General features: G+C 49.6%; 6 protein-coding genes and 1 pseudogene across 7 annotated transcripts, besides 1 other annotated feature; 3 read left to right on the top strand and 4 right to left on the bottom strand.

Annotated features, from left to right (window-relative positions):
• Positions 1 to 41: 41 nt before the first annotated feature.
• On the top strand, positions 42 to 698 carry NCS54_00468200 (Hypothetical protein; the record flags this gene model as incomplete). The annotated part of the gene is made up of 1 exon (XM_053150210.1): positions 42 to 698. One exon carries the CDS (start codon positions 42 to 44, stop codon positions 696 to 698), a length of 657 nt encoding a protein of 218 aa, XP_053006185.1.
• Positions 699 to 2,040: 1,342 nt separating this feature from the next.
• Positions 2,041 to 2,961, top strand: NCS54_00468100 (Hypothetical protein; the record flags this gene model as incomplete). The annotated part of the gene is made up of 1 exon (XM_053150209.1): positions 2,041 to 2,961. One exon carries the CDS (start codon positions 2,041 to 2,043, stop codon positions 2,959 to 2,961), a length of 921 nt encoding a protein of 306 aa, XP_053006184.1.
• A 5,788-nt stretch (positions 2,962 to 8,749) lies between these two features.
• NCS54_00468000 lies at positions 8,750 to 11,168 on the bottom strand (annotated as a pseudogene). The gene is made up of 5 exons: positions 10,985 to 11,168; positions 10,362 to 10,931; positions 10,177 to 10,316; positions 9,286 to 10,119; positions 8,750 to 9,235 (listed from the first exon to the last, which is right to left on the bottom strand).
• Positions 8,750 to 11,168: a sequence feature.
• Positions 11,169 to 11,822: 654 nt separating this feature from the next.
• NCS54_00467900 (Hypothetical protein) lies at positions 11,823 to 13,064 on the top strand (the record flags this gene model as incomplete). The annotated part of the gene is made up of 2 exons (XM_053150208.1): positions 11,823 to 11,993; positions 12,042 to 13,064. The coding sequence occupies 2 exons, from the start codon at positions 11,823 to 11,825 to the stop codon at positions 13,062 to 13,064; spliced, it is 1,194 nt and encodes a 397-aa protein (XP_053006183.1).
• Positions 13,065 to 14,829: 1,765 nt separating this feature from the next.
• NCS54_00467800 (Hypothetical protein) lies at positions 14,830 to 15,270 on the bottom strand (the record flags this gene model as incomplete). The annotated part of the gene is made up of 1 exon (XM_053150207.1): positions 14,830 to 15,270. One exon carries the CDS (start codon positions 15,268 to 15,270, stop codon positions 14,830 to 14,832), a length of 441 nt encoding a protein of 146 aa, XP_053006182.1.
• Positions 15,271 to 16,741: 1,471 nt separating this feature from the next.
• NCS54_00467700 (Hypothetical protein) lies at positions 16,742 to 20,206 on the bottom strand (the record flags this gene model as incomplete). The annotated part of the gene is made up of 1 exon (XM_053150206.1): positions 16,742 to 20,206. One exon carries the CDS (start codon positions 20,204 to 20,206, stop codon positions 16,742 to 16,744), a length of 3,465 nt encoding a protein of 1,154 aa, XP_053006181.1.
• A 2,995-nt stretch (positions 20,207 to 23,201) lies between these two features.
• On the bottom strand, positions 23,202 to 24,641 carry NCS54_00467600 (Hypothetical protein; the record flags this gene model as incomplete). Its single annotated transcript, XM_053150205.1, has 3 exons — positions 23,202 to 24,032; positions 24,142 to 24,450; positions 24,504 to 24,641. 3 exons carry the CDS (start codon positions 24,639 to 24,641, stop codon positions 23,202 to 23,204), a joined length of 1,278 nt encoding a protein of 425 aa, XP_053006180.1.
• Between the last annotated feature and the right edge of the window lie 440 nt (positions 24,642 to 25,081).

Genomic DNA, 25,081 nt, shown 5'->3' with positions numbered 1-25,081 from the left:
CTTACTTCTCTCCCAGCCCCTACACTTCCTAGCATGTCATCATGGGCCCTTATCTGACAACACTACTTGTTTCTTTTCTATATCAAACCGGGTTCGCCCAATCTACTATCGATCTCGACGACTCACAGGCCGTAAAGCCTGCCAGTGGAGATGACTTAGGTCTCCCATCACGCATCGGCGACATAAAGCCCACACGCCTGCTCCAAGGCGGTTGTACTTTGGATGTTACTGTAAAGGATCCCGAACTCGCTGTGTGTCACCAGGAATCAACTTCCTTCACCAATCTGAGGCTCCAAGAGCTGCAAAGGTTCCAGAACGATGGGTTTGACGCCACGTCGGAAAAGCCCGAGCTGAAAGAAACACGTATCGAAGGTGGACAATTATTCACGACATACGACCTCTGCGGTTCCTCCTGGGCCTACGGCTTCTGCCCCGAAAGTATATGCGAATACGATGTGTTGAGCGTTGACTTGAACCGTCATTGCAAGTTCGCATGCAGGTACGGCTACTGTCCAGCTGAGGTATGCCAAACTGCCATTCCAAACGCCAACGAAGATGGGAAGAAGAAAAGAGAAGAAGAGGGAAGCAATGATCTTATGCCAGGTGTAGTCATAGTTCCTCTAGGCTTTAACAAAGACTCAGTTAAGAACCGAGATAAGAACAATAAGCAATACCTCATCTATAAAGACAGCTACTAAGACCCATAATAACTCGCAGGTTATAAGAAGGCCTATTAAGAGATACTAGATAAGGCCAAGGAAGAGAATAAAACTAGTAACTATAGCTATATACTCTAGAGCCCTAAAAGTAAGGGTGGCCTTAAGAGTATACCCTAGTCGTAATAATTATTAACTAAAAGGATTATAATTAGAGGCAAATATAGCTATAATAATTAGCTTATAAATAATTTAATTAATTATTTTATTAAAGTATTACCTATTATTGCCTAAGTATATTATATAATCCTCTATTATTATTTATATTAATAGGTCTCCTTTAAATTAGCTATTTTATCCTTATATTTACCTTTAAGCTTACTATAAATATTAGCTTAAGTATTTTTAGACGTAAAGCGCTTATTATTAGTATCTGTAAGAATTAATTAGCCCCCTAAGCTTTTATTTTAATACTAATACTTAAGGGCAGATATAGCGCTCATAGTAGTAGAGTTAACTAACTATATATACTTAAAAGAAGAGGATCCCTTAGGCATATTTAAATAGTAGTTAAGTCTATGCGGCGGATCCTATCTAGTGCTAGCTTAGATTAAATAGGCCTCTAATATCCTAAGCTTCGCGCCGAAAGATAAGTCGAGCTATAAAGAGGCAACTAAGATAAAAAAGCATAGCGGCAAAAAGGGCGACAAAGGTAACCCTCGATCTCAGCCTGGCAAGAGCACAGGTGTTGGCCCTAGCAAGCCCAAGTCCAGCAACACTCGGACGAAAAAGTGCAGCATCGGGCCTGAAGATCGGACTAAGACAGTAGGCGTGGCTCAGAACACACTCGAGCTTAGGAGCTGCAACAGCAAAGACGAGACTGTCACAGAATATTCCGTTGTTTCCACTATGGCGCATGAACCCTTAGCGACAAGACCCAAGGTCAAGGTGAATTGCTCGGCGGTATGGAATCAGAGTTGCCACAACTACAGTACGGTCATTTGGGAGACCCCTCGGTGGTCCACATTCACCCTGCACTAAGTGGCAATATGGTGAGGCTAAGAAATGCCAACGCATGTGCTATCTTGACTACGCGTTTATTTCTACATGGAGGCACAAGTCGTAGCAATAGACAACAAGATTATCAACACATGATTACACGAAAACAATGCTGTGAAACACACTGCAATGTCTTTATAACACTCGCGTATCATGGATCCCATGCCAAGAAGGGTAATGTCCGAGTTTTCGGGTGCCTGAGGCTGCCCTGGACCCTTGCAGACTCTCGCTTCATAAATTTCTCGAGGTGTCCAACCAACACTTCTTTAAAATTTCCCCTTTTGCTCAACCCAGTCCTATAACGAAAACAATTTCCCAAGTCACAATGTCGGAGCGGAGCCAATCTCCATCAACGCCTCCCTCAACGCCGCCCTCGTCCGAGGAATTCGAATCAGACTGGTCTGACAGCGATCATGTCCCTACTGAACCCGCCTATTCTATTGAAGAGATGGTGGAAATATTTCTCGAATTTTACAACTTTCTCAAGACAATCCACTTCCGGGATGTCAACCTCAAGATGCCGCCGCCGGGTGGATGGCCAAATATCTCCGAGTCCACTGCCTCACCAAAGTCCGATCGGGTATACGAGGTCATACGACATCTACCCTATTTTGACGATGCTCCCGAAGCACTTCTTCACTATAAGTCACGCCTACTTGACTACACTCGAATGTCTCGCCGTGATGTAGAGGAGGAGTTTGATATTATGGGGCAGCTTCTTGGAGATTCCCATTACTCGGAGCGAAGAGGGATGGACATCGACGTCTCTAATACTTTCCCTTTCTCTCAGGGCTGGGAAACGGGTGGAAAAGCCATGTATTTCAACGTTTGGGACGGTGAGATCAGTGAAGAGAATCTTCGCTTGGATGGAGGAGACCCTGTTGATATCAGGACCTACTTCGAGGAACTCAGGGGCTATTTTGAAAACTTGAGACTTATCCCTTGTCACAACAGGACTATTCTTGATGACAATGTTCCAGAGCATACCGGTGTAGTTACCGAGGAACAAGTCGTGTCTCAGGAGGAGGAAGTTTGGGGGACCCACCTGGATTATCAGTACATCAGGCAGCTTTACAGGGGGCTTGGGTGGCCGCACGCTTTTCGCAGAGATGACGCTCTTCAGGCGGTTAACCAGCTAATGGAAAAGATAAAGAATAAGCGCGACGAATGGGACGTCGATCATGGCCATCAGGATATTCATTATCATAGCGGAGACTGCTGCGGCACTTCTTGGGTATCATATTAGGTGCAGCGATGGGGGACAGGCTGCAATAATGTCTACTATAATCTCAAAGTTTTCCTTTAGAGGGTGGGACTCCCCTTCCGAGAAACATACAGTAGTGATTGGAGTAGTCTCATCAGGTAGCACCTCAAGATAAACATTGTAGGTGGCCTGGGTTTCTGATTGTTGTTATAGCGTTTTAGACCCCTAATTATATATTGTAGCCAATATCCTATAGAGGTACAGTGGGAGGCAAGAAGTATTTGCCCACCCTTTCGTACCGGGCTTGGCCGGCTAACCCGATCCGGGCTTTATTATGAGGCCGCTTTTAAGCTGTAATTTCAATCACTTAAGGGCTCACTTTGAAGTAGCTAGGGAATTAATTGAAAGCTAATACTTTGTATACTAGCTATTTGCCTTGATAACAGTAGTAACCCGGTTTGGTATCTTCTTATAGAGCTTTTGTAATATTGCTGGCTCGATCTCGTGCCAAGCTTCTTACGCAGTAGCCACTAAAGCCGCCTTCGTCTTAACCGTATTAGGGGCATATAGCAATTCAGGATATAATTTATAGATCTTTGCCTTTATAAGGGCCCAAAGGTTCTCAATGGGGTTGAGGTCCGGCGACTAAGCTGGCCAGATTATGACCTTGATGCCTAGGTCGATGAGGAGGGCATTGACGATACGGGCTATGTGTACGGGGGCGTTATTATGCATAAAGATATCGCCGGGTTGAACAAAGGTAGGCAAGACTCTTGCATAGAGGTTATAAATAGCTTCGCCTGTGACATAGCCATCAAAGGTCATAAGGTCCATATGAATCATATCTCCAAAGCTGGCCTAAAACATCTGCCGTATGACGCCTTGTCTTATTCGCTTAGTCACATCGCCGGCAGCTAGCTACTCTAAGGGACTAAGGAAGGTCCAAGTTGGCTTAATTCCTTGACCGCGGCGGACCATATACTTATCACTCTATTAGACCCTTCTCTAGTTGATATTTTCATAGCAGAGAGCCTACTTAAGTCTATGGTCAGCTTAGAATTAGATTAGTGGGTTGCGTTTTTGTCGGAGCTATTTCCTCTTATCTATTTCGCGAAGAAGGTATCATAGGGACCTTTCTTTAATGGCGTTATCGACGGAGGTAAGGAGGTCTTGGTGCGTGATATATGGGTTGGTTGTGACGGCTTTGTATAGTTGATCGCGTTGCTCGCCGGTGAGCTTACGCGGCGCGCTGGACCGCGGCAGAGATGCGTTTTCTTTGCGCTTGGCTTCTTACTTTATTGTGTAATGAATCGTGCTGAGAGGGACTTCGCGATGGCAATGATGAATTTGGCGAAAGGAATAACCGCGGTCTCGTAGCTCGCAAAGGCGCGCCTGAAGCTATGGCGATAGCTCCTTGCCTCGCGGCATTGTGATGTGTGGTATTAAAAGGAGGAAAATGCGTAGTAAAAGCAGTGAGGCAAAAAGGTGGCCTAATCGGGTTAGCTGGGCTTGTGGTACGGAAGGGTGGGCAAATACATCTTGCCTCCCACTGTAGCTTCACTTGTGTGCCTTGTCTCTCGTGTAAGCCTTGGCCGTTGGCGAAGGCTCGCAGGGTAATTAGCCTAAGTACCTTTCGCAGAGTGTACTATAATACATACAATACTTAAAATCAATAACAAAATCCAGGTCATGTAAGTTGTACTTTGAGAGACTAACATAAAGTAACATCTATCTCTTCAGATCAATTTACAATCCATGTTTTCTCCGCAATCCATCCATACGCCACCCAATAGTAAACCATCCCAAAGTCCTAGTATTAATATCTTTACTTATACTTAAGTAAGATAATCATATCATAGTCATTTTCTCACGTAATAATCAAATCTATATAGATCTATATATATAAATACGAGTATAAGATACATCTTTACTCTAACTCCTTAATATTAAGCATAAATAGGTTAGGCTTTAACAAATAATAAGTAAAGTAATAAGCACATATATATAATAAAGGCTAATAACATATATAAGAAAGGCCAATATTACTCACAGGGGTAATAGTCTTCTAGCTTAATAACCCTATTAAGGGCTAGGTTTTAATAATATGTAAGGATATGTGAAGCAGCGGTACGGCAAAGCCTCGCCAAGCCATAGGCCTTATGGATAGAGGTGTGGCACAGTTCCAGCACGAAGTGCCAGAACTGGTTGATCTTTTGCAGGTCTATTGGCTCAATTGGCATGCCACCCAATTATGTTACAATACCTTAGTTTTTACTTAATTAATTAATTCTTAATAACCTAAGATACCTATTATTACTATTAAAGCTAGAACCCTTTTTGCCCTTTAGGCCCTTTAAAATAACCCTAAGATAAGTATCTAATGCGCTACAAAGACTTATATAGTCTCTAAGTATTAGCTATATTGCCGGCAGAAAGGTATCTACTTACTAGTTATTCCTAAGTAATCCTAGCGTTATTATATGCGCTATCTAGGAGGTTATTATACTAGGTACTTAGGTAGTTATACTTATTTCTACGCTTACAGACCTTATCCTCATATAAGGCTAAGATAATATATTCCTTATCATTATTATCCATATCTATTAGGATATTAGGTTCCTCTGGCTTAGTCGCGGGCTATCCCTATTAGGGGGTAATAAGCAGCTTACTACGAGAGGTAAAAGGGGATCTAATATTAGGCGCCATAATAATAGTATTACTTAGAATATATAGTGCACTACTAAATAAGAGCTATTAATATATAACGATTATGTATTTCCCAAGGGATAAACCGGTCGTACTAGGTTTATATTAGCAGAGAGTACTAGGCATAGTCTAAGTAACGGTAATATAAGTCACGTCTAGGATTATACTTAAAGGTATTAAGTATAACTAAGTTATATTAATAACTAAGGTAGCTACTATATAAGAGAGTATAATAAGTATATTCTATATACTTTATGCGATGAGGCGGATCATAATAGATCATAACTTACAGGGCCTAAGCTGTTATAATCCTACTTACTAGATCAAAGGGGATCATAGCCTGCAGGGCGTGATCTAGTCTGATCCGTTTCTGATTAGTGCGATAATATAGATCCTTCTAGTCACGTGGTCTGGAGGTTTCTTGGGTCGTGACATTAAGGAGGGAGTTAAGCCTTTAACCTCTTAGGTCTTAAGGACCCTAAGGAATATACTTAAGGCTAGATCTTAGTCTAAATATTTTAAAAACTAAATTAAAAGGTATTAAAATAGCTCCTTAGAGTTAATCCTTAAAGCCCTAAGGTCTCTTAAGAAGGGGATAAAGATAGTTATATATTAGGTTACCTTATTAATTACTAAGAAATATTCTTACCTAGGCTTACAACTATTATATAAAGGGCCTATAGTTACCTTAAAGTATAAAAAACAGTAATTAAAAGAGCCTTATTTTTCTAAAAATAAGGGCATTGCCTAATGCAGTAATATAATAGCGCATAGCCCCTTTAGTAGGGCTGCTCTGACCAATCAGAGTGCGCTATCGTTTAATACTTTTTAATTTTAAGTATTAAACCTTAAGTCTTCCTCGGGTAATAAACATTGGACTGCTCTTCATGACTATTAATTGCTTAAGATAGAATAGTATGGCTACGGATTCCGAGCTGAAAATCTTACCTCTGCCACTTCCTATGGCTGAAGTAACTCAAGCGCCCAGTCCAGCTGTCCCATAGTTAGGCGGCTCACTTAGTGTGTGAGATATTGTGCGTAGGCGCTGCGGCTTACAGCCTGGAATCTTATTTGCCCTGTCGCGTAGGATCCGATACCATGTGAACTTGAAAAACTTTACGTATCAATTCTCCTAACGAGGCAACTAATAGGTAGTCGGCTTCTTTACAATCGCAACATGAATATTAACCCGGCCCCTGCAGCAGCCATAATGGACACAGCCATCTTCCCAGCGCCACCGGTAGCGGAGTCGGCGGACGATGACGCACCACTCGTGGAAGTAGATTCAGAAGCCCCAGTCGTGACTGGCTTTGTTGCCTCGACCTGAATGCCTAAGACTATGGCCGTAGCCGAGGCCACGTACGAAGTAGACGTGAAAGAGCATTGCGACATAATCTTATCGACATCTATTGCTTGCCTGTTAGCTATCTACATGTAGCCATACTTGAACGTGCTACTTTAGGAGTCAATACCTTCTGTTGACTGGCTATTTTGGGACATGCAGCTCGCGCAGAGCGCCATTACGGCAGCAACGCCGAAGCTGGTATTTGTACAAACACAGTTTGCTTCGGTAGCCTCTTCATCAGACTCGTCGCTTTCGCGGAGGCGCAACTTTCTTTTTTTGTTATCATCGTTGTCGGTCTCGTTGGGGTCGATATCGCATGTATTGGTAAGGTCGATAATGGGCTGGCAGATAGTTGTGCATGCTGATGGTACATCGTCTGCACGGAGCTCTTCCGCCAAGGTAACAGGAAGGGCTGTAGCTAGTCCAGCGAGAAATAATGTGGGATGCATTGGGAGAAGAATATGGGGGAGTGTTGAGAAGACTCGGACTGTTGATTGATCTGAGTTGATTGTGATATCGAGGGTCCCAACTCGAGAGAAACTACATCCTTTATACTCAACCTAACATGTATGAAAGTTAACAGCCCTCGGGACATGGCACGTTCGAAAATCCAAACTGGCCAATAGTAGCGAGCCTAAGTCATATTACTAGAAAGGCCCCGGCCTTGTCGCTGATGTTTGAGCTATTTTAAGGCTTGAAACGACATGACGTCTAAAAATACCTCAAGTCAACTGCAGTCAGAGGATAGACAGTAGGAGCTACTAATTGTCGTCGAGGCATGAGCCTTCCGTCATCCCCTGACGTTTGAGATAGTGTATCATGAGCCTCCTTGCTGAAAGAGTGCTTGAGTGTCAGAGCCCCTGACTTTTCCTTTTCCTTTTTTAGCTGCGCGAGCATAAGCCTTTTACCACGTTAAACTAATTCTAAAACTGTCGCTTGAGCTAGTCAAGTGCCAAAACGATGGCGCTCAGACTACCCAACAGCTTAGTCCGGCTAAGAAAGGGGTAGTACTCGTCGCACTGTTGTTTGACCCCACGAAACATTTGGGACATCAAACAACTAGTCCTAACCGAGGTAGCATTGCCACCAACAGAGCGGCTAGTCGCTTAGGGCGTCTCGAATACGGTGCTCTTACTACATAGTCGCCGGAGAGGAAAGGTGGAACTTCTTAACGAGGCAACACTCAAAGAGCTATAATCTCGGAACTGGTCAGAAGGCAACAAAACAGCCATGGGTCCTGGTAGAAACTTCAGGTGACTGCAAATGAGGCTATCGCAGCATGGACTAGCCTTATCCATGCTAGAGTTAACTTCAAAGCCGTAAGGACGTTCCGCTCTGCCAGCTCTTAATGCCTCTGTTAGATTCGACTAGCCACTTTTAGTGGTTGGACTGTAATTTTCTGCGACCAAAGTTGCACTGGGGCTGAGAGTGTTATAGTAGACGAGCTCGCAAGCCTTGAGTTACTGGAAGCACCTCCCGGATACGAGTCCTTCGAAGCTGGGGTAATAAGTCACTAGAAGAGGCTGGAACTACGGTATGCTTAGCTAAGGATGATCTAGATCAATACAAGGCTATTCCATGAATCTGCTTGGATACTGCCAGAATGACGCAGCGCCGCGCCGCGATATCCTCGCTTCTTCGTTGTTATTGAGTAATAATAAGCTTGAGAATCCGTTCCGTCCGGGTTGTTCTCGTTCTCAACTCGCTCCTACCGGTAATATGTTCTTTCTTCCTCGTAGTATCTCCCTGGACTTGTAATACCTCTCTCGTGCCGCTCGGTTATCCGTCCAGATCTATCGGGCCCGCAGCCACAGAACCAGCCCCCGGGTCTCTCATGCAGTAGTCAAAATTCCCATCCGCATTATTGCCCCAGTACTTGGGAAACTTGATTTCTGGGCCAACGCCACCCAAAACGGTGTACGTGAGGAGAAATACAAGAATCTGCGTGCCACCATCGAGCGCGGTCGCCAAGACATAGTTGTACTTTATGAACCAGTCTGGTTTCCATCGACGGAGCCAGAATTGGCTCGCGAAGCCGATTCCAAAGTACGAAAGCATGGAGGACGAGATCCCAACGCTGAGAATTCCTGCGTAGGCGAGGATACTGGGCATGTTAACCTTGGAGAAGCCGATTCTCGGATATGCCCGATGAAGTGTATGGAAGATGAGCGGCGGGAGGAAGCCGAGGAGCAGACCGATAGGTACGAGTCCATAGCGAGAGCCTGGGGAGAATATTTCCTTCGCTAGAGCTCCCCATGCAATTGCCTGAGCGATTAGTTTCAGTCCATGATAAGCAGCAGCAGTGAGTGACGCACTTGTGAATTGAACTGCTGAATGTTTTGACCGGACCAGATATTAGTACCCTGGATGGACAAGAGAATATCTCTCTGGTTAGTGGTGATTTCGACCATCATGATATAATTAACAACGGCACCAACAAGAGTACCGCGTACCTGGGCGCAGAACGTCGCTTTCGGCGGGAGCTTTGCGTACTGCCCAAACTTCAAGTCCTGCACCATACTGATGCCCTGAATGACCGAGTTGTACCCAAAGAGGGTAAAGTACATGTTTGCGAGCGGCTGGCCAGGATGGAGGTAACCCCCAATCATCTGCACGATCGGCTGCACGTTCCCCTGGTATCCCGTAAATGCGACCTGCGCGCCGAAAAAGAGGATAAAGGTTCCAGCCACACCGAGGCTCGTGAAGAACCCGTACCAGGGAAGAGTCGACTTTGCTGCGTATATGGCGACGAGACCCATGATGACGGATAGAATGAGAATACAGGCGTACCACCAGCTGGGGCATTCAGGATATGCCAGCATTAGTTGGTAATGGGGATCTTTTTCCTTATCGATGTCTCGGCTGCCGTTGACTCGAGATTGCCAGAATCTCAGGTTCCATGACCGTGGCGACAGCAGCTGCCGAATGCTGCTGGGCGAGAGGAACGAGCACCCAGTCTTGAGATCATCCCAATTCCAGAGCAAGAGATGACTAACGGTTGCAGTGACAGCAAGGTTAGTCGTAAAGAGGACCATGGCATAAGTCCCCGCAAAGAAAGGAATGCCCTCGGTTTCAAGTGCGGACGGCAGCAGGACATTCTCGCCATTGAGGATTTCCGTCTGGTTATACACGACGTAGTTGGAACTCGTCTAATTTTGAGAAAATAGAAGCTGGGAGAGGAATGGAAAGTCTCGAGCTTGCCATACATTCCCGTAGTAGACGCCAAGGAACAGGAAGATGCAGATGATATACCCAGTCAGGCTGTTTGTCAAGGTCGCGAGCGGCATCCACAACGGCTTGCTGGAGATAAACTGCCAATCCAAGCCTAGCGACAGCACTCCAAGTCCTTCGTTGCCATTAGATCAGCCAAAGATGTTGGTGAAGACCATACTATCCTTCTTCGCCAAGCAAAAGACACTGACACCGGTCAGAATCGGCATGACGTATTCAGGTAGGACCTCCCAGACGAAGGCGGCAATGAGGATCCACCAAAAGAAGCGGAGGCGGTTCCTTGTCTCCCTGCGGTTGCGATGGAGTGTTTCCAGCAAGGTGTTCATCGGCAGGAGGCTGGGCCATACCATCTTGGTGGGATATACTAAGACTCGGCGCAATAGTCCGGCAAAGCCATACCCGACACACTGCGAGGAGACAACGAGCAGGATGGAGATGAGGACCTTTGGCGCTCTGTCGTAGAACAGCCTCTGGACTGCAATGACCTCGACGGCTAGGGCAGTCTGGGCCCCCGATGAGGCGATTACGACCATGGCTGCGTGTTCTTTCATATTGAACGGGTGAGGATTGAACCACCGTCCGATGAAACCTGTTTTGGGAATAACCCACTCCAGGAAGGTGCCGAAAATGTAGCTCAAGAGGGCGAGGAAGATGTTGGACACATCCAGTGTGACAGGGCGAAAGAAGTAGATCGTCTCCATAATGGCACCGAAGATGCCCAGGCCAATACCTACAAAAAATGAATATCACTAAACGCCGCCGATGATTTGGGAGTGGACTCACCAATGAACCACATCCGGAAAGTCCATGGATTGAGCGAAGGGTCGTCGTCGGCATGGATCACCTTTGTCACTAAGTCTTTCTCGTCTTCGATCCTGTTTGGTCCGTTGGACCACATGGACGCATCGTCCGAAAGGCTTTCGGCCTCAATAGAGGCCTGGAATTTCTCAGAGGAGTCGTAAGAAAGGCCTAGTCGAGTCAAGGTGGTTCGAAAGATGCCGGGTTTGGCTGGTGGCATCCGGAGAGAGGCCATCTGCTCGCTCTGGACTGCGTTTTTGGGGAAAGTTTTATAAAATAAACAGCGCCAGCGCTGAAGTAAAGAGATACGGGAAGAAAAGGACAATATAGATTGACTGCCTGCAGCGAGTGAGGGCACTAGCTGTTCAACAACCTAAGCAGACTGCTCCAGGTCATCATTCTCTATATAATCATAAACCCAATCTGAGAGTTTATAGCGATATCTATTAATAGAAGGTGTACGTCTTCAGTCTGAATCTGCTGCACGCAAACAGAGAAAGCCGTCCCCGAAGTGCATCAGGTTTGTTTCCACACAAATACCCCACGATAGATATGGTTAGTTAACGGCAACTCAACTATTGAAACGGCCCGGCGTTTTACCAAACGCAAACCCCCGCCTAGTTGCACCACCCCAGCCGCCGCTCGCCAATCCTAGCAGTCCTGTCTCATCTAACACGTCATCCGCGACGGTCAGAGACTCGCGCTCTGCTCGAAGAAACATTTAAAAGCGGTTCCCAGTTTGACATTCGACATATTTCACCTCAAACCGCCTTCTTGGCCATCTTCATTCATCTTATCCCGATCCCCATCACCATTCTCTACCATGGCGGACTCTGACGTGATTGTTTTTAATGTTGCCACATTCCTAGCGGCCCTGTTCATCCTCGAGGTTGGGGCCGATAAATTCATCGATAACACGGCCGTAGTTGCGCGTCGTACGGGGCTTCCTGAGACCGTCGTTGGGCTCCTCACAGCCGGCGGGGAGTGGGAAGAGGTAAGGGTTCGGCTTACTTTATTGCGAACTGCCACTAATGCAACGTAGCTGGCAGTTGTTGTCGCGTCCCTGGCGCGGGGTCGCTCATCCCTAGCCATGGGAAACCTGATCGGCGCCTCCATCTCCAATATCTTGGGCGCCTTCTCGCTCGGCCTGCTATCCTTTGAGACGGGGAGGGCGGCCAAATTTGACAGGAGCGCGCGGATATATTCGCTCGTGCTACTCGTTCTGACGACCTTCGTCACACCAATTCTCTATTTTCCAACGCGTGTCATATGGGAGGTGTGTGGCCCTGTTCTCATCGCCACATTTGGAATCTATCTTCTGCTCGTAGGCCTGGCCATTGGCCGAGGGGTCCTTACCGCACCCGAAGATTCCGACAGTGATAGCGACAGCGATAGCGATAGCGACGCAGAGAGTGACTCTGACGTTGACAATGATCGCCACAGCAGTTCTGATGCAAGAATTGCCGTGAGCAGAACGGAGGCTACAGAGACAGACCCGCTCATCAACCCTCGCGGGTCAAAGGTGAGCGCTGCTAGGCCAGGCCACCACCCAGAAGCCACACCTCAACCTGTTCCGTCGCGGCGCCGCAGACGCCACACTCTCGGGTATCATGGCCTCTACCTACTATTCGGATTCATCGCCATCTGTCTCGCCGGCTACATCCTCTCCCAAGCAGCGGCAAATATCACAGACCAGTTTGGCATCTCGGACGTTCTATTCGGCGTTGTCATCCTCGCCATCGCCACCACGCTGCCTGAAAAATTCATCTCTGTCATGAGCGGCTACCGCGGCCACCCTGGCATTCTCGTTGCGAATTGCGTCGGCAGCAACATCTTCCTGCTGTCGCTGTGTGTTGGCATTGTCATGGTTGACACTACGGGTGCTCTGGATGGAGGCAACGTGACGATGCCAGAACTGGTGACTCTTTGGGGGTCGACGATAGCTTTGACCCTGACAGTCTGGTTTGGAGCCAGGTTTTGCCGCTGGATTGGCGTGGCTATGTTGGTTGGCTATGTTGTTTTCATTGTGCTCGAGGTCACAGTTATCCATCGTGTGGCGAATTAGATGAGGTGTTGCTTTCGCATGAGAACGCGGCCGTGATTTCAACATCTTCCGCCCAAGACACTGCGCTCCTTTCAGGGACTTAAGCTCTGTGATTTTGAAGCATTGACAGGCTTAGAATGATGCATTGCCTCCAGTCCCTAAACTAGTCCACGCAGCAAGTATGCAAATGAGTTTTGCTAGCCGGGCAGTGTTGTTGAAGGGAGCCCACAGCCTGTGCGGCGCTCCAATTGACCGTGGGCTGCAGGTTGCCGTGCAGACATCTCGCACTGACCATTTAGTGGCCCAAGCTTGGTTTTTGGACCTGGAGGAGGGCACGGAAGGAAGAACCTTTCGTTCCTCAAGGCAAAGCCATCTACGCTGACTGGTAAACAATTGGCGGATAACTGGAATTTTACCAGTCATTCTGGCCTTCACCTGGTCGACACCTGTAAGATTACTCGTCAACATGGCCCATACTGGGAAATTTACCATGACGTCAGGACGGAGGACCAGTGAGTGACCGGTCGTCGGTCCCCTACCGGTCCTATTTGTTTGTTTGTTTGTTTTATTCATAGACTGTCCCAGCCGCCCTAGTGGCAGTTATGCAGCGTACAGACTACAACAGGAGACCGGTCCCCTACGGGGTCCGCCAATGCCTTTTCGGAACGAGTTGAGAGCTTAACAAGTAAGGCGCTTAAAAGCGCTTACGAGGGCGGGTGGCGTCTGTGTGTGACCAGATTTTTTTTTTCCTTTTGCGCGCATAGGCGCTAGCTTACTACTTGGACCTCGCATTCGCCAGCATTAAATGATTCTCCATGACTATTAATTACTCGAAATGGGATAACATGGACACAGATTCAGAACTAGAAATTTTGCCTCCGTCCGAGTCAGACAAACGAGATGCATCTGCTCTATCAGCCGAATGTGAAGAGCAACTTCTAAAGCTGCCTCTAGAGGGCACCACTTACTCTTCTTTAAAAGAAATAAGACAAGAGCTCTCTCATTTTATTACCTACTATTGAAAGCTTGCATAAATACCTCTCCTTAGCCCACATTCCAAGGCGGCTATATGCCTTCATCCTACAATTCCTCCGCCTAATAGTGCCATATGTGGTCAGCCCCGCCTTGACAGGGATGCATATTTATTTCTTTTCATGTCAGTATCTGTTCTACCACACTTTCCCTCGAGCTCAGGTACTTACGCCCTTGCACACGCAAGTGTTATCACAGGTGCAGCCGCTAGGTCCACCACAGTTGCAAGTAGAACCACAGTTACAAGCCATTGTTAAATAAGTTATCGATGGCGGGGATAACTCGATAGTAGTAAGACTTTCTTAAGGCGATGTGCTTTGTTGAGATTTGTCTGATTAAAATCTGCGAGCAACGTGGCTATATATAACCGTTGGACCCCGCTGACCATGACGCATCGATGACAGTATCGTTATAAGGCCGCCTCGGGTCGTCGCTCTCCGAGTTATCATCACAGGCTCACGGAACAACTGGTTCCGACCAAGGCCGTGGCACGGGCATTCTTTGGGCGACGGTAGATAACTAGCCATCAGAAGTCCAGCATGTCATCATAGTTATGACGTTTGAATAGCTTCATTATTGAACTTCCGACAGCCGAAGTGAACCGGACCGATCTCCGGCTGTCTTATCCAACTAGGGGTTTGAAGTGCTAAGATCGTAAACAATAAAAAGTCATCCAATCTTTCATTATCTCGTATCATTAGAGAGGCGAAGTAGATTTTATTGTTTGTATATAGGAGCCAGTACACCTGTCTCGCTACTTTGCTTCCTTCAAGTGATAGAACTCCACCTCAGCAACCTTCGTCCTTGCGGGAATCGTCACACAGATGGGGAAATCTCCATAATCCGGGTCGTCGTTCGGCATCGTTGCAACGATTCCTCCTCTCGTCTCATCGCCGTTGAGTATCCTCACAGTCCGCAATTCCCCTGGGCTACATCCTTCAGGCGTCTTCTCTTCAAATCGCAAGATTCCATTGAAGCTTGCATCTGGGCTCAGTGCGCGAGCCTTGACTGAAAATCCGCTGCCAATCAGAAGAAACTTGCCACCGGATTGGTGAATAATGATGCCTTTTGCCGGGCCAGGTTTATCAAAGACGAAAGCTCTCTCGATGGTGACTTCGTAGTCTCCGAAGTGGTATACGATAGGGTTGGCCGTGTCAGGTCCAGACTCGGGAACTTCAAAGAAAAATCCCTTCATCGACCCTGGCTGTACTTAAGCCTTGAGAATGATTTCGTAAACGGACGACAAAAGCCCATACGGCTTTGTAAAGGCACTTATCGTGGGATCGAGTGTATCAACTGTAAATGGAGAAGTTCCCAAGGCTGCGTGGGATCCGATTGCAAGCCAAGTCCTTCGCGCTCCGTAGGCATCTCGTCGCTGCTCAGGAATAAAAAGCGGTTGGATGCGGTGTCGATATTTGGCGCATGTGTTGGTATAGTTGGTTAGGTAAATGTCCGGAGAGATGAAATCCAGGCTGGTTGCAAATCTCTGCCAGATATCGAGGACGTTGCATGTTGCGCCACCAGAAGGATATCTCCCGGTTGACCTCCGCCTCCAGCGACAATGCTCAATCCTGACCTGCACAGCGTAGTGAGCCTGCTGAACTTGTCTCGGGCTGTGTTCCGACGGATCAAGTTCAATTTCGGGTGGGCCGTTGTGTACAACTGCATCGCAGTCCCTGTGGTGGCCACCCTATCGTGAGCCATGGCAGCCATATACGGCTTGACACTGTCTAGGCTAGTCTGGCGATGGCCCTTAGCAGTCTCTTTGTTGTGACGAGCTCGCTCGCGCTGAGGATTCCATTGCCTGGTGTTGGCTTTCGGATTCAGAGGATTAAGTGAAGCTTTAAGCGTATAAGATGTCTCTGAGATTGTAAAATTTTTTTCCTTGGAACAATGAGAGTTTGAGGCGTGGCGTATTTGGCTCAAACACAGTGGCACGTCAATCCTGGTGAAGCTCGAGTGTGCAGGCAGCTCGCACGGACCGTTTAGTGGCCCGAGTTTACGAAAGAGGGCGCGGAAGAAAGAACCTTTTGTTCCTCAAGGCAAAGCGCCTGGCACAAGCACTTGTCTTGTGAAAGAATGATGTTGTTAAGTACTATCTTTAAGGTAGGTGGTAATAAAGTTCTGGGTAGGTATCGCCTAACGGCCTTGGGTTTAATTGAAGGGAAAGGTGGGAAGAAGAGAGTATGGCCGTGGGTGCCGTGCACTGAGCTTTATCCCCTTGAAAGGCGTAAGGTGCTTTTTAGGTATTTGTGGGCCTGTTTCCCCACCTTCCTCTTAGTACAAGATGGCAACTAGGAATCGCCTTAGAAAGAGTTGTAACTTGAGGACTTTGACTCTCGGCTAAAATAGGTATGATAGCAAGTATCGCGCATTTTAGCCATTTTGATTGGATCCGTACCCCCCCAGTACGCAAAGAGCACCTTACGCCTTTCAAGGGGTTGGAAGACTCTTGGCAGGTGATTACAGGCGATGGTGGCGTCTGCGTGTAACCAGTTTTTGCTTTCAGGGGTTTGGGACGCTGCACACAGACATTGGTTTACATTTTGTTAGATTCCACAATATAAGCTGCGTGAGCAAAAGTATGGTCAATTGACTGGGAGTGAAAATGGTAGACTATGAAGAAGTTTGAACATGACCAGAGACCAGAGCAGGTCGAACAATCGTCAAGCCATGTCCGCAATCTCATCCGCAATCTTCTTGACCCGAAAGCCCAGCCCAGGGATCCGGCTCCTCAGCGCCAGCGAGCTAGTCACGACCGAGATGCTGCTAAGCGCCATAGCCAGGCTGGCCCAGATGGGGTCGAGGCGCACGTGTTGACCATTGTTTGGAATGGGGTATAAGCATCCGGCGGCGATGGGGATGGCGATGACGTTGTACACGACGGCCCAGGCGAAGTTGACCTTGATGCGTCCCAGGATGGCGCGCGAGAGGTCCAGGAGGTTAAGCACGCCGCGCAGGTCCGCGAGCAGCAGCACAAAGTCGGCGGCGCCCAGCGCCACGTCGGCGCCGGACTCCATAGCCACGCCCACGTCGGCAGCCGCCAGCGCGGGCGCGTCGTTAACTCCATCGCCCACCATGGCGATGACAGGGACGCGGCGCGGCGCCCCGGTCCAAACACCCCCTGGCTCCGTTCCTCGGCGGAGCCGCTCCAGCGCCGCCGCCTTTTGCGTCGGCAGCATGCCGGCCACGACGCGATCGGCACGGATGCCCACGCGAGCCGCGACGGCCGACGCCGTTAGTACGTTGTCTCCGGACAGGAGCCACACGGCTACGCCCCGCGCGTGCAGCGCATGCACGATGGCTGGCGCCTCTGGGCGGATCGGGTCAGAGACGGCAAAGGCGGCAGCGAGCACGTGCGGCGTTGGGTGATTCGGAGGGCTTCCAGTCCCCGGAGAGGACATTCTCTTATAGGCGACCAGGGCAATGGATTTTGCCTCCGTTTTCCACCTCTCCAGTATTGTGGTGACGGCCTGCGGAATATCTACGCTGAAATCTGCCAGGAGAGCCTCGCTGCCAACAAGAATCTCGAACTGGGCGTCGGGAGCGGCTAAACTCGAGCAGGTTGCTGCCATGCCTTTGCCAGGGATCTCATTGAGATTGCCAATGATCACACTGCTAGAAGCCTCTGACGCACTGTAGAAGGAGACAGCCTTAGCAACGGGATGGGTGCTGTTCTCCTCGACGGCTTTAATGGCCGCAAGCAGGGTAGCCTTCCAAGCATCGTCGCCGTCAACGTAGAACTCCGCGTCCGTAATGCTCGGTTCGCCGCCGAGAGTTAGCGTACCCGTCTTGTCGAACATGACAGTATCGACCTTGTTAGCCTTCTCGAACGCCTCGCCGCCCCCTTTGGCGAGGATGCCATGGCGTGCGGCCAGGCCACCGCCCACAAAAACCGCCGTAGGAGCCGCGAGGGCCAGGCCGCACGGGCAAGCGACAACAAACACGGCTATTGCGAACTGCAGTGACCAGGCCACCCAGCCGCCAGACGTCACATCGAGCCAGTCGACGGGCAGACGGCCGGCCCAGCCGAGCGACATCCACGTCAGCCAGGTCAGGATGGCTGTCAGCGTAATAGCCGGTACAAAGTAGGCCGTCATGGCATCGGCAATCTGCTCCACCGGAGCGCGCTTTGTCTGCCCTTCTCGTACAGCATCTACGATCTGGTCCAGCATCGAACGGCCAGTAACCCCAGTAATGCGGACGAGCACAGGGGCGCCCTTGTTGACCGTACCGGAGAAGACCTGGTCGTGTGCCCGTTTGCGCACCGGTCGCGACTCACCAGTGAGCGAGGACTCGTCAAAGGTGCTGTCGCCGCGGACAAGGGTGCCGTCACCGGGCGGGGATCCGCCGTGCGGCACGCTGACCAGGTCGCCCAAGTCGAGCAGGTCAGCCTGGACCACGGAGACCTTCTCGTCCCCTTCCTCGCCGCCATTCAGCCGCTCAACGAGCATCGCCGTCGTCGGGCGGAGCTTGCCCAGCATCTCAACAGCGTCACCAGCCCTTGCCTTACTAAGGGATTCGATCACGCGCCCCAGCAGGATGAAGAAGGTAAGGAAGACGACCGAGTCGAAGTAGAGATCCGCGTTGCTCAGCTCAGTCGTGTGATTCACACCGGCCGCGATCAACTGGGCAACGGAGGCGACGTACGCGATGGTGGTTCCCAGCGACATAAGCGTATTCATGCTACCGAAGCGGTAGAAGCGCTGAAGCACCGGTGTGCGGCTTCCGCGCCGCCATAGAGCGCGGATCTCCTTAATGGCCTTGGCATGGAATGCGTCTGCGGCGCAAAAGTACACGGGCGTTGCCAGGGCCAAGAGCGCGAACTGCCCTCGACCAATGCCCGACACCAGTGGCGCCATCAGGTAGCTCTTCCCGGCGTTAGAGTCCGACAGGAGGTTCATGTACACGATGCCGATCACGAAGGTCGGGATGCAGATAACGGCTGTTAACATCACACGGTACAGCAGCTGCCGCTGGTAGCGGCGCCTGATCTGCCGCGAGCGCTCCTCGATGGTCGGCGCATGGTACACGGACGCTCTGATGGCTTCGTCGCTTGCCTCGATGGCCTCTATGATGCGCCGTACCGTGAAGCCCGGCGCGTCGGGCAGGTAGCGCACTTGTATGACAGGATTCTGTACCGAGGTGGGCATGCCGACAATGGCAAGCTGCCGCTGGAATCCAGCTAGGCTGCGGGCCACGCGGGACGGACATTGAGGACAGTAGATGCCGTCCAGCTTGATATCGACGATGCGCTCCTCGGTGGCGACGATTCCCTCGAATCCCTGCTCGTCAAGGTTGGTGACGTTGTCCACGGTCGCCTCGTAGCCCAAGTCTTCAATAGCCTCGACAATTTGCGGCACCCGAGCATTGCCGCCGTCGAACGTGACCGTCGCGCTATTCGACACAAGGCTCACCACTGCGTCCACAACCCCCTCCAGCCGGCCCAACTCGTCCGTGATGGCATTGACGCAGACGGCGCATGTCATGCCGCGGACTGCGAGCGTTGCTCTCCGTCTACCCTCTGGAATCACCTCTCCGGTGGTCCCCGCGATGACAAGGCGTTTTGAGGAGGCTTTTGCCGCTCCATCGGCCTCGCTAGTCCTGTTCAGGGCCGTCGAGGTCGAGGGCTGTAGTGCAGCTAACATATCCACCTCGACCGCAGGCGTCTCTCCGTTCCGCTTCAACAGCTGACACTTCTCGCAACTCTGGAGATGAACCTTGGCCCGCTGCTCCCGGTCGGCCGCAGACTGGCCGGAGGCAGCAGAGCAGGCAATCCACGCGACCAAGTTGAAGGTGTGCCAGGATTCATCTTCTGCGGTTTCCGCCGCCCCAGGGTCTTGCTGCCCCGTTGCAGCAGGTGTGCTAGGGGAGGTGGCCATGGCAGACACTTCGAATCCGAACTCTTCCAGCGCCGATTTCATATCGGTGGTGGAGGCGATCGCGTCATGCTCGACGGTGACTACTGAGGTGACAAGGTTCGGCGAGATCCAGCTGATGTGGCGGATAAATGACCTCTGCAGCGCTTTGCGTATGGTCGGAATACAACTAGGACAATGAAAGTTGGAGATGAGGAGAGAGGTAATCAGAGCCCCAGGAGGATCGCAACCTGGCTGGGTTGCGGGCGACATTGTTGCAGATCGCCTGGTTGCAACTCTTATCTAGGCGAACGACGTTATCGCGCGAAATCTTCGAGCTCCAACAAGTGGCTTCTCAGTGACAGTGGCGATAATTGTTGGATTATGTAGGCTCCATGCCTCTCTCGTATTGCCAGTCCTGTTGTGGAGGCCGTGATTACAAAGATCCCCGCAAACTTGCTCAGCACCATTGCAACCCCGCAGTGCATAGAAATTGTTCCTGGTGGTCCGTGCAAGACCAGACACCAGTGTCGAACGGAATCGGGCTGTGGCTTGTTGCTATGGCTGAGGTGCAGCCGCTGAGCACGGATCGTCTGGTGGCTCGAGCTTACCAAAGGTCGGCGCGAAAGAGGGCACGGAAGAAAGAACCTTTTCGTTCCTCAAAGGCATACAGATGTTCCCTCTTCTTGCTTTAGTAGGAAGCCACTTCTATTAAGACTCTCTTATCTAGTTAACTAGTATCCTTCTAGAATTACTCCCCTCTTTGCCTAAGTCTAGACACCTCTATTATTAGCCTATTTATTTATTTTATATTTATATACTTATTAGGCCTCTTAGTTTTTTTTATTATTTTTATTAAATTTACTTATTAACTTTATATAATAGAGATGATAACAATATCTATCTTTTTCAATAGTCCTCCGGCTTGAACTGTGATTTTTTTTTATTATCACTAAGCGTATCATCTTCCCAAGCTGAGATTCCTTACGCGAGGCGCTCTTCGGACCCAAAACATTTCCGTGTTGCCAAAGCGTTATGGTCCAATTATTGCGTGGCCGCGCACGACTGCCTGCTGCTGAACCTGCTTTACAATAGAGAGTGGACTATCCAGTTATCAACGAACGTAGGCCTAGTCAAAAACAAGCAAAGCCTTCAACAGCCGCGCGGCAAAGAATATGACATCCGACAGTTCACAAACGATACAGCCGGCACCTCTTCCAGCCAGTCTACAAGCTCAGTCACAACATTCTCTACCTTCCTACTCGCCTTTTATGGCATATGACTCAGGCTTTCCTGTCTTCAAACAAGTTCGTGTGTCGAGAACAAGTGCCGGCACACGGCGGTTTCTAACGCGAAGGCATCGACATTCCGTTCCTTTTCCACTGCGGCGAGACCCTGGCTATGGGGACTGATGCGGACGGCGACCAGTCGAAGGGAATTTGACACGGCTTTGCGCTTGCTAAGCATCCATACGTGATGCAACATATGAAGGAGCGTGGCGTTTGTCTTGAGCTCTGCCACATTTCAATGAGATCTTGGGACTCGCACCGCAGGTTAGTGGGGGCTTTCAAGGACGGCAGAGCTCTTGCTAAGATTATCAAGCAGACTCGCAATGGTTGTTCCGCCTGGCAAGATGATCGTCGCGCAAAATAGTGGATTTCAATCATCAAGGTCAGATGCAATAGGGATTGCTGTAATCTCTCAACCGCAGAGCTCAAAGCACAGATTGTTGAGGATAGGAGATCAACGGTGAACGTCGATCTTAAAGAAGCATGGTCACGGGATCCATCAAGAAAGAGACGGCCAGATTTCTTCACTGACGAGCGCGAGGATGCCGAGTCGTCAAAGTCCCCGTAAGTACCAAAGACCTTTTCATCCCGAAAAAGCGCTAAGCTAGGTAGCTGATTGCATTCATCAAGGTTTCGAGTGGTCAGGCGATAAGCTGGCTGATTGTGAGCATACTAACCTTCGTGGGATGTCTTGACATATATGATCCTGTGGGAGGAGATTATGAGAACCAACGGCTAGCTTTGGCTATGCGTAAGTTCGATCTGCGTTCAAAAGGAGCATGTTCCGTCGAGTGTCGACCCAGCAGGGATTGCGTCCCTCTATCGAGAGTGACTAACCGAGCGGGTGGATGGGGTGCGAGAGTACTTGGAGACAATCCAATGCCATGAACACAGACGTTGTTATCAATAACCCCAACCATCGAAGAAGCGGTCCCTGCTTACCAAACGGAGAAACTAGAACTAGGTTTGCTACAGGGCGGGCGATTGGAGACAAGACAGCGCTCCCCTGACCCATTTTCGCCACGCTGTTGGCTTTACAATTGCCAGCCGCGCAGGTAGGTGCTTCCAATTGTTCCCAGCGTCAGAAGTCAAAAGAATACTAACACATGCACTCTCAAACGGCCAATGTATGGATGCTTTCGTGACCAGTGACTCAGCCCACTTCTTTATTATATATAACAGCAAAAAGGATTTGGATTTTTGAAAACCCTCCCAACTAAACGCGAGGTTACGAGCATCGATGTGCGCTCTCGCATGGCCGAGTCAAGCCTGCTGGAAAGCCATTGCTTCGTTCTCCATTGCAGAGGATGCGGATCAGGTAGATATTGGATGAACTAAATCTGTAGCGAAACAGGGAACGACACGGAAATAGGGGCCAATACATGGCTCATTCAGAGACATGTCGCTCTCCGCTATTGTTTGTTCTTCCAGAAACTGCCGGACTCGACTTGGGGCCATGGGCTTTGAGCCCGGGGCTTTCACCACGGGTAATCTCTCATCGCCTCTGCCATTTTAAATGCACTTCTTTCGGCCTGTTCATCTGCAACGTCGGCCTCGGTTGGCTGTCCTGCATCAGGCTCACCAGCCTTTCCCTCGCCTGCTCCATGCTCTCTGCCCCCTTCGCCACTGGCTCAACTCGGCAGGTCCGAAAGAGCGTCGCAATAATGGCCACAAATTCTACCTGGGACATCTTCTTGCCAGGACAGACTCGAGGGCCACCAGACCATGGGATGAATGAGTTTTGCTCTGGAGTGATGAGCTGAGAGTTTTCTACTGTACAGCCAGGAGTAAGCCACCGGGAAGGGTTGAATGAGGTTGAGTCTTCTCCCCAAATGGACGGGTATGTGTGCAGACAGGCGCTGTTAATATAGACAGTGCAAGGCCCAATGATGTGGTAGGTTTTACCATTTGCTGTGATAGATTGTGTCGATTGGATGCTGCGAGCGATGTGCATAACTGGCGGGAATAATCGCAGTGTTTCAATCTAGTATCGAGACGATTAGCTCGGTCGACAGACAAGCTCGAGGCGGGAGGTGAGTTACCATCAAGGCCAAGCATCTCGTTAGTTTCGGGAAAGTCGTGGAATACTCGGGCACATCGCTTCGTTTGTCGGCACCCAGGACGAGGTCCAGTTCATCCTGTATCCATAATTGCCATTCAGGGTATGCGGCGAGCAGGGTGACAGCATAGGCCATGGTGTTGGCAGTTGTATCAAAGCCCGCTGCAGTAAAGACAAACAAGTTTCCTGCAACTTCATCCTCCGTGAGATATTGACTTGCTCTACCAAGTAGCTCGTCATGCCCCTTGACCTTCTCTTGGTCTGACAGGCGAACGAGCATACTCATGATATTATCAGGGGCGCCAGCTCCTGAGGCAGTCCGTCGCCGTTCCTGATGCAGCATATTCTTGGTAAGATTCGGAAGATTGTGCAGTGCCGCCCCAACCGTCTGTAGTGTTTTGGGCATCACTGGCAAGCGCAGGAGTCTTGCTGGTACCAGAGCAGCCACAACAAGCTGTTCTATGCACAACGAGATCGCATCGACATATGACATGCTCGAATCTGGGTCCCTAGGTAGCTCCATGGGTCCAAAGGGCTTCGGCTGGCCATAAACAACTTGGCCGAGAACGTTGATGGCAATAACGCGAAGTCCTTCGATGGTGTCGCGTGACTCGCCTTTGGGCATGGCAAGCATGAAACCGGCCATCTGGCTTGCTTGTTCCGCGCTTTCCTTCCAGACGACTTGACTGATTCGCTCGTTCAAGCTCGGTGCAACGATGCGACGTTGTCTTGACCAGGATTCTCCATCAGCCTGCCAAGGCATAGCTATTAGCTACCATTTGCCAAGAGATGCGTCACAAACCGCTGTTCATTGATGCCGTGATGCCCTAGATTCAGCTGGTTCTACATGCCATGATAACACTAAAGGAAAGGCAACCAACCGTGACGATATTTTCCCCTAAAAAATTCATAACCTTGGATGCTGTAGGTGACTGGACAAAATCCTTCCTCCGTGCAAGTATCTCTTGCGCCATGGCGGGATCTGCACACTGAAGCTGATTTATGGCAGGCGTAACAAGAATAAAGGCAGGTCCAAGCCTATCGTGGAGATCATGTTTGTCCCTGAACTCCCAGCCGAATATAGTGACTTTGATTGCGTCGTAGAAAGCCGCGGGCAAGATGCGCTCAAACACCGGTCTCAGGGGGACGCTAATGATCATATAGAATACCTAAAGAATGTTAAGAAAAGCGCTTTCCAACTGGAAATCGTGACGGCCCTCACATTCTCTGGGTCGAACGGGCATATCAAAATTGGCAAGCCCGATGCACGGGCAGCTTGGTAGTTGAGGTAAAGCGCCCAAAGATTAGAGGCCATCCACGAAAGTGGCACGAGGGCAATGGCAACGTGCAGAAGTCCCATGGCGCGTTGAAAATTTACTGAAATCCTGACATGGAGTTCCAGAGGTTGGTGATAGAGTAGTCGTATATAAGGACTGATTCATGTTATGTGTGAGCCTCTGGACGGCGGACGTTAATCTCCGCTCTTTAGGGCAAGGCCATAGCCAAGAGCTTCATCTAGTGCTTACCTCATGGTGGGTTATTCACCGAGCGCCGGGAAGGTTTTGTCAGTGAGTATGCTATCAGGTGGATTGAAACGGTCAAATCTCTCAGAACGTCTGCTTGCGCTGCCCCAGGCGCCAGAAGCGGTCCGACTAGTCTTAGGGGATCCAGCTTGTCGTATGCATGCCAAGCCAAGCTAGGCTTGCTGTTCGCTTAGCCGGACTTCAAGAGGAATTACCAAATATGGCAAATAGTTGACTGAAACCCACTAAGCTCAAGTTTAGCTCTGCAGTTAGCTTT

Source organism: Fusarium falciforme, chromosome 3 (genome assembly GCF_026873545.1).
Source record: "Fusarium falciforme chromosome 3, complete sequence".
In the NCBI taxonomy this organism is placed as follows: domain Eukaryota; kingdom Fungi; phylum Ascomycota; class Sordariomycetes; order Hypocreales; family Nectriaceae; genus Fusarium; species Fusarium falciforme.
This window is presented reverse-complemented; position numbering and strand designations above follow the sequence as displayed.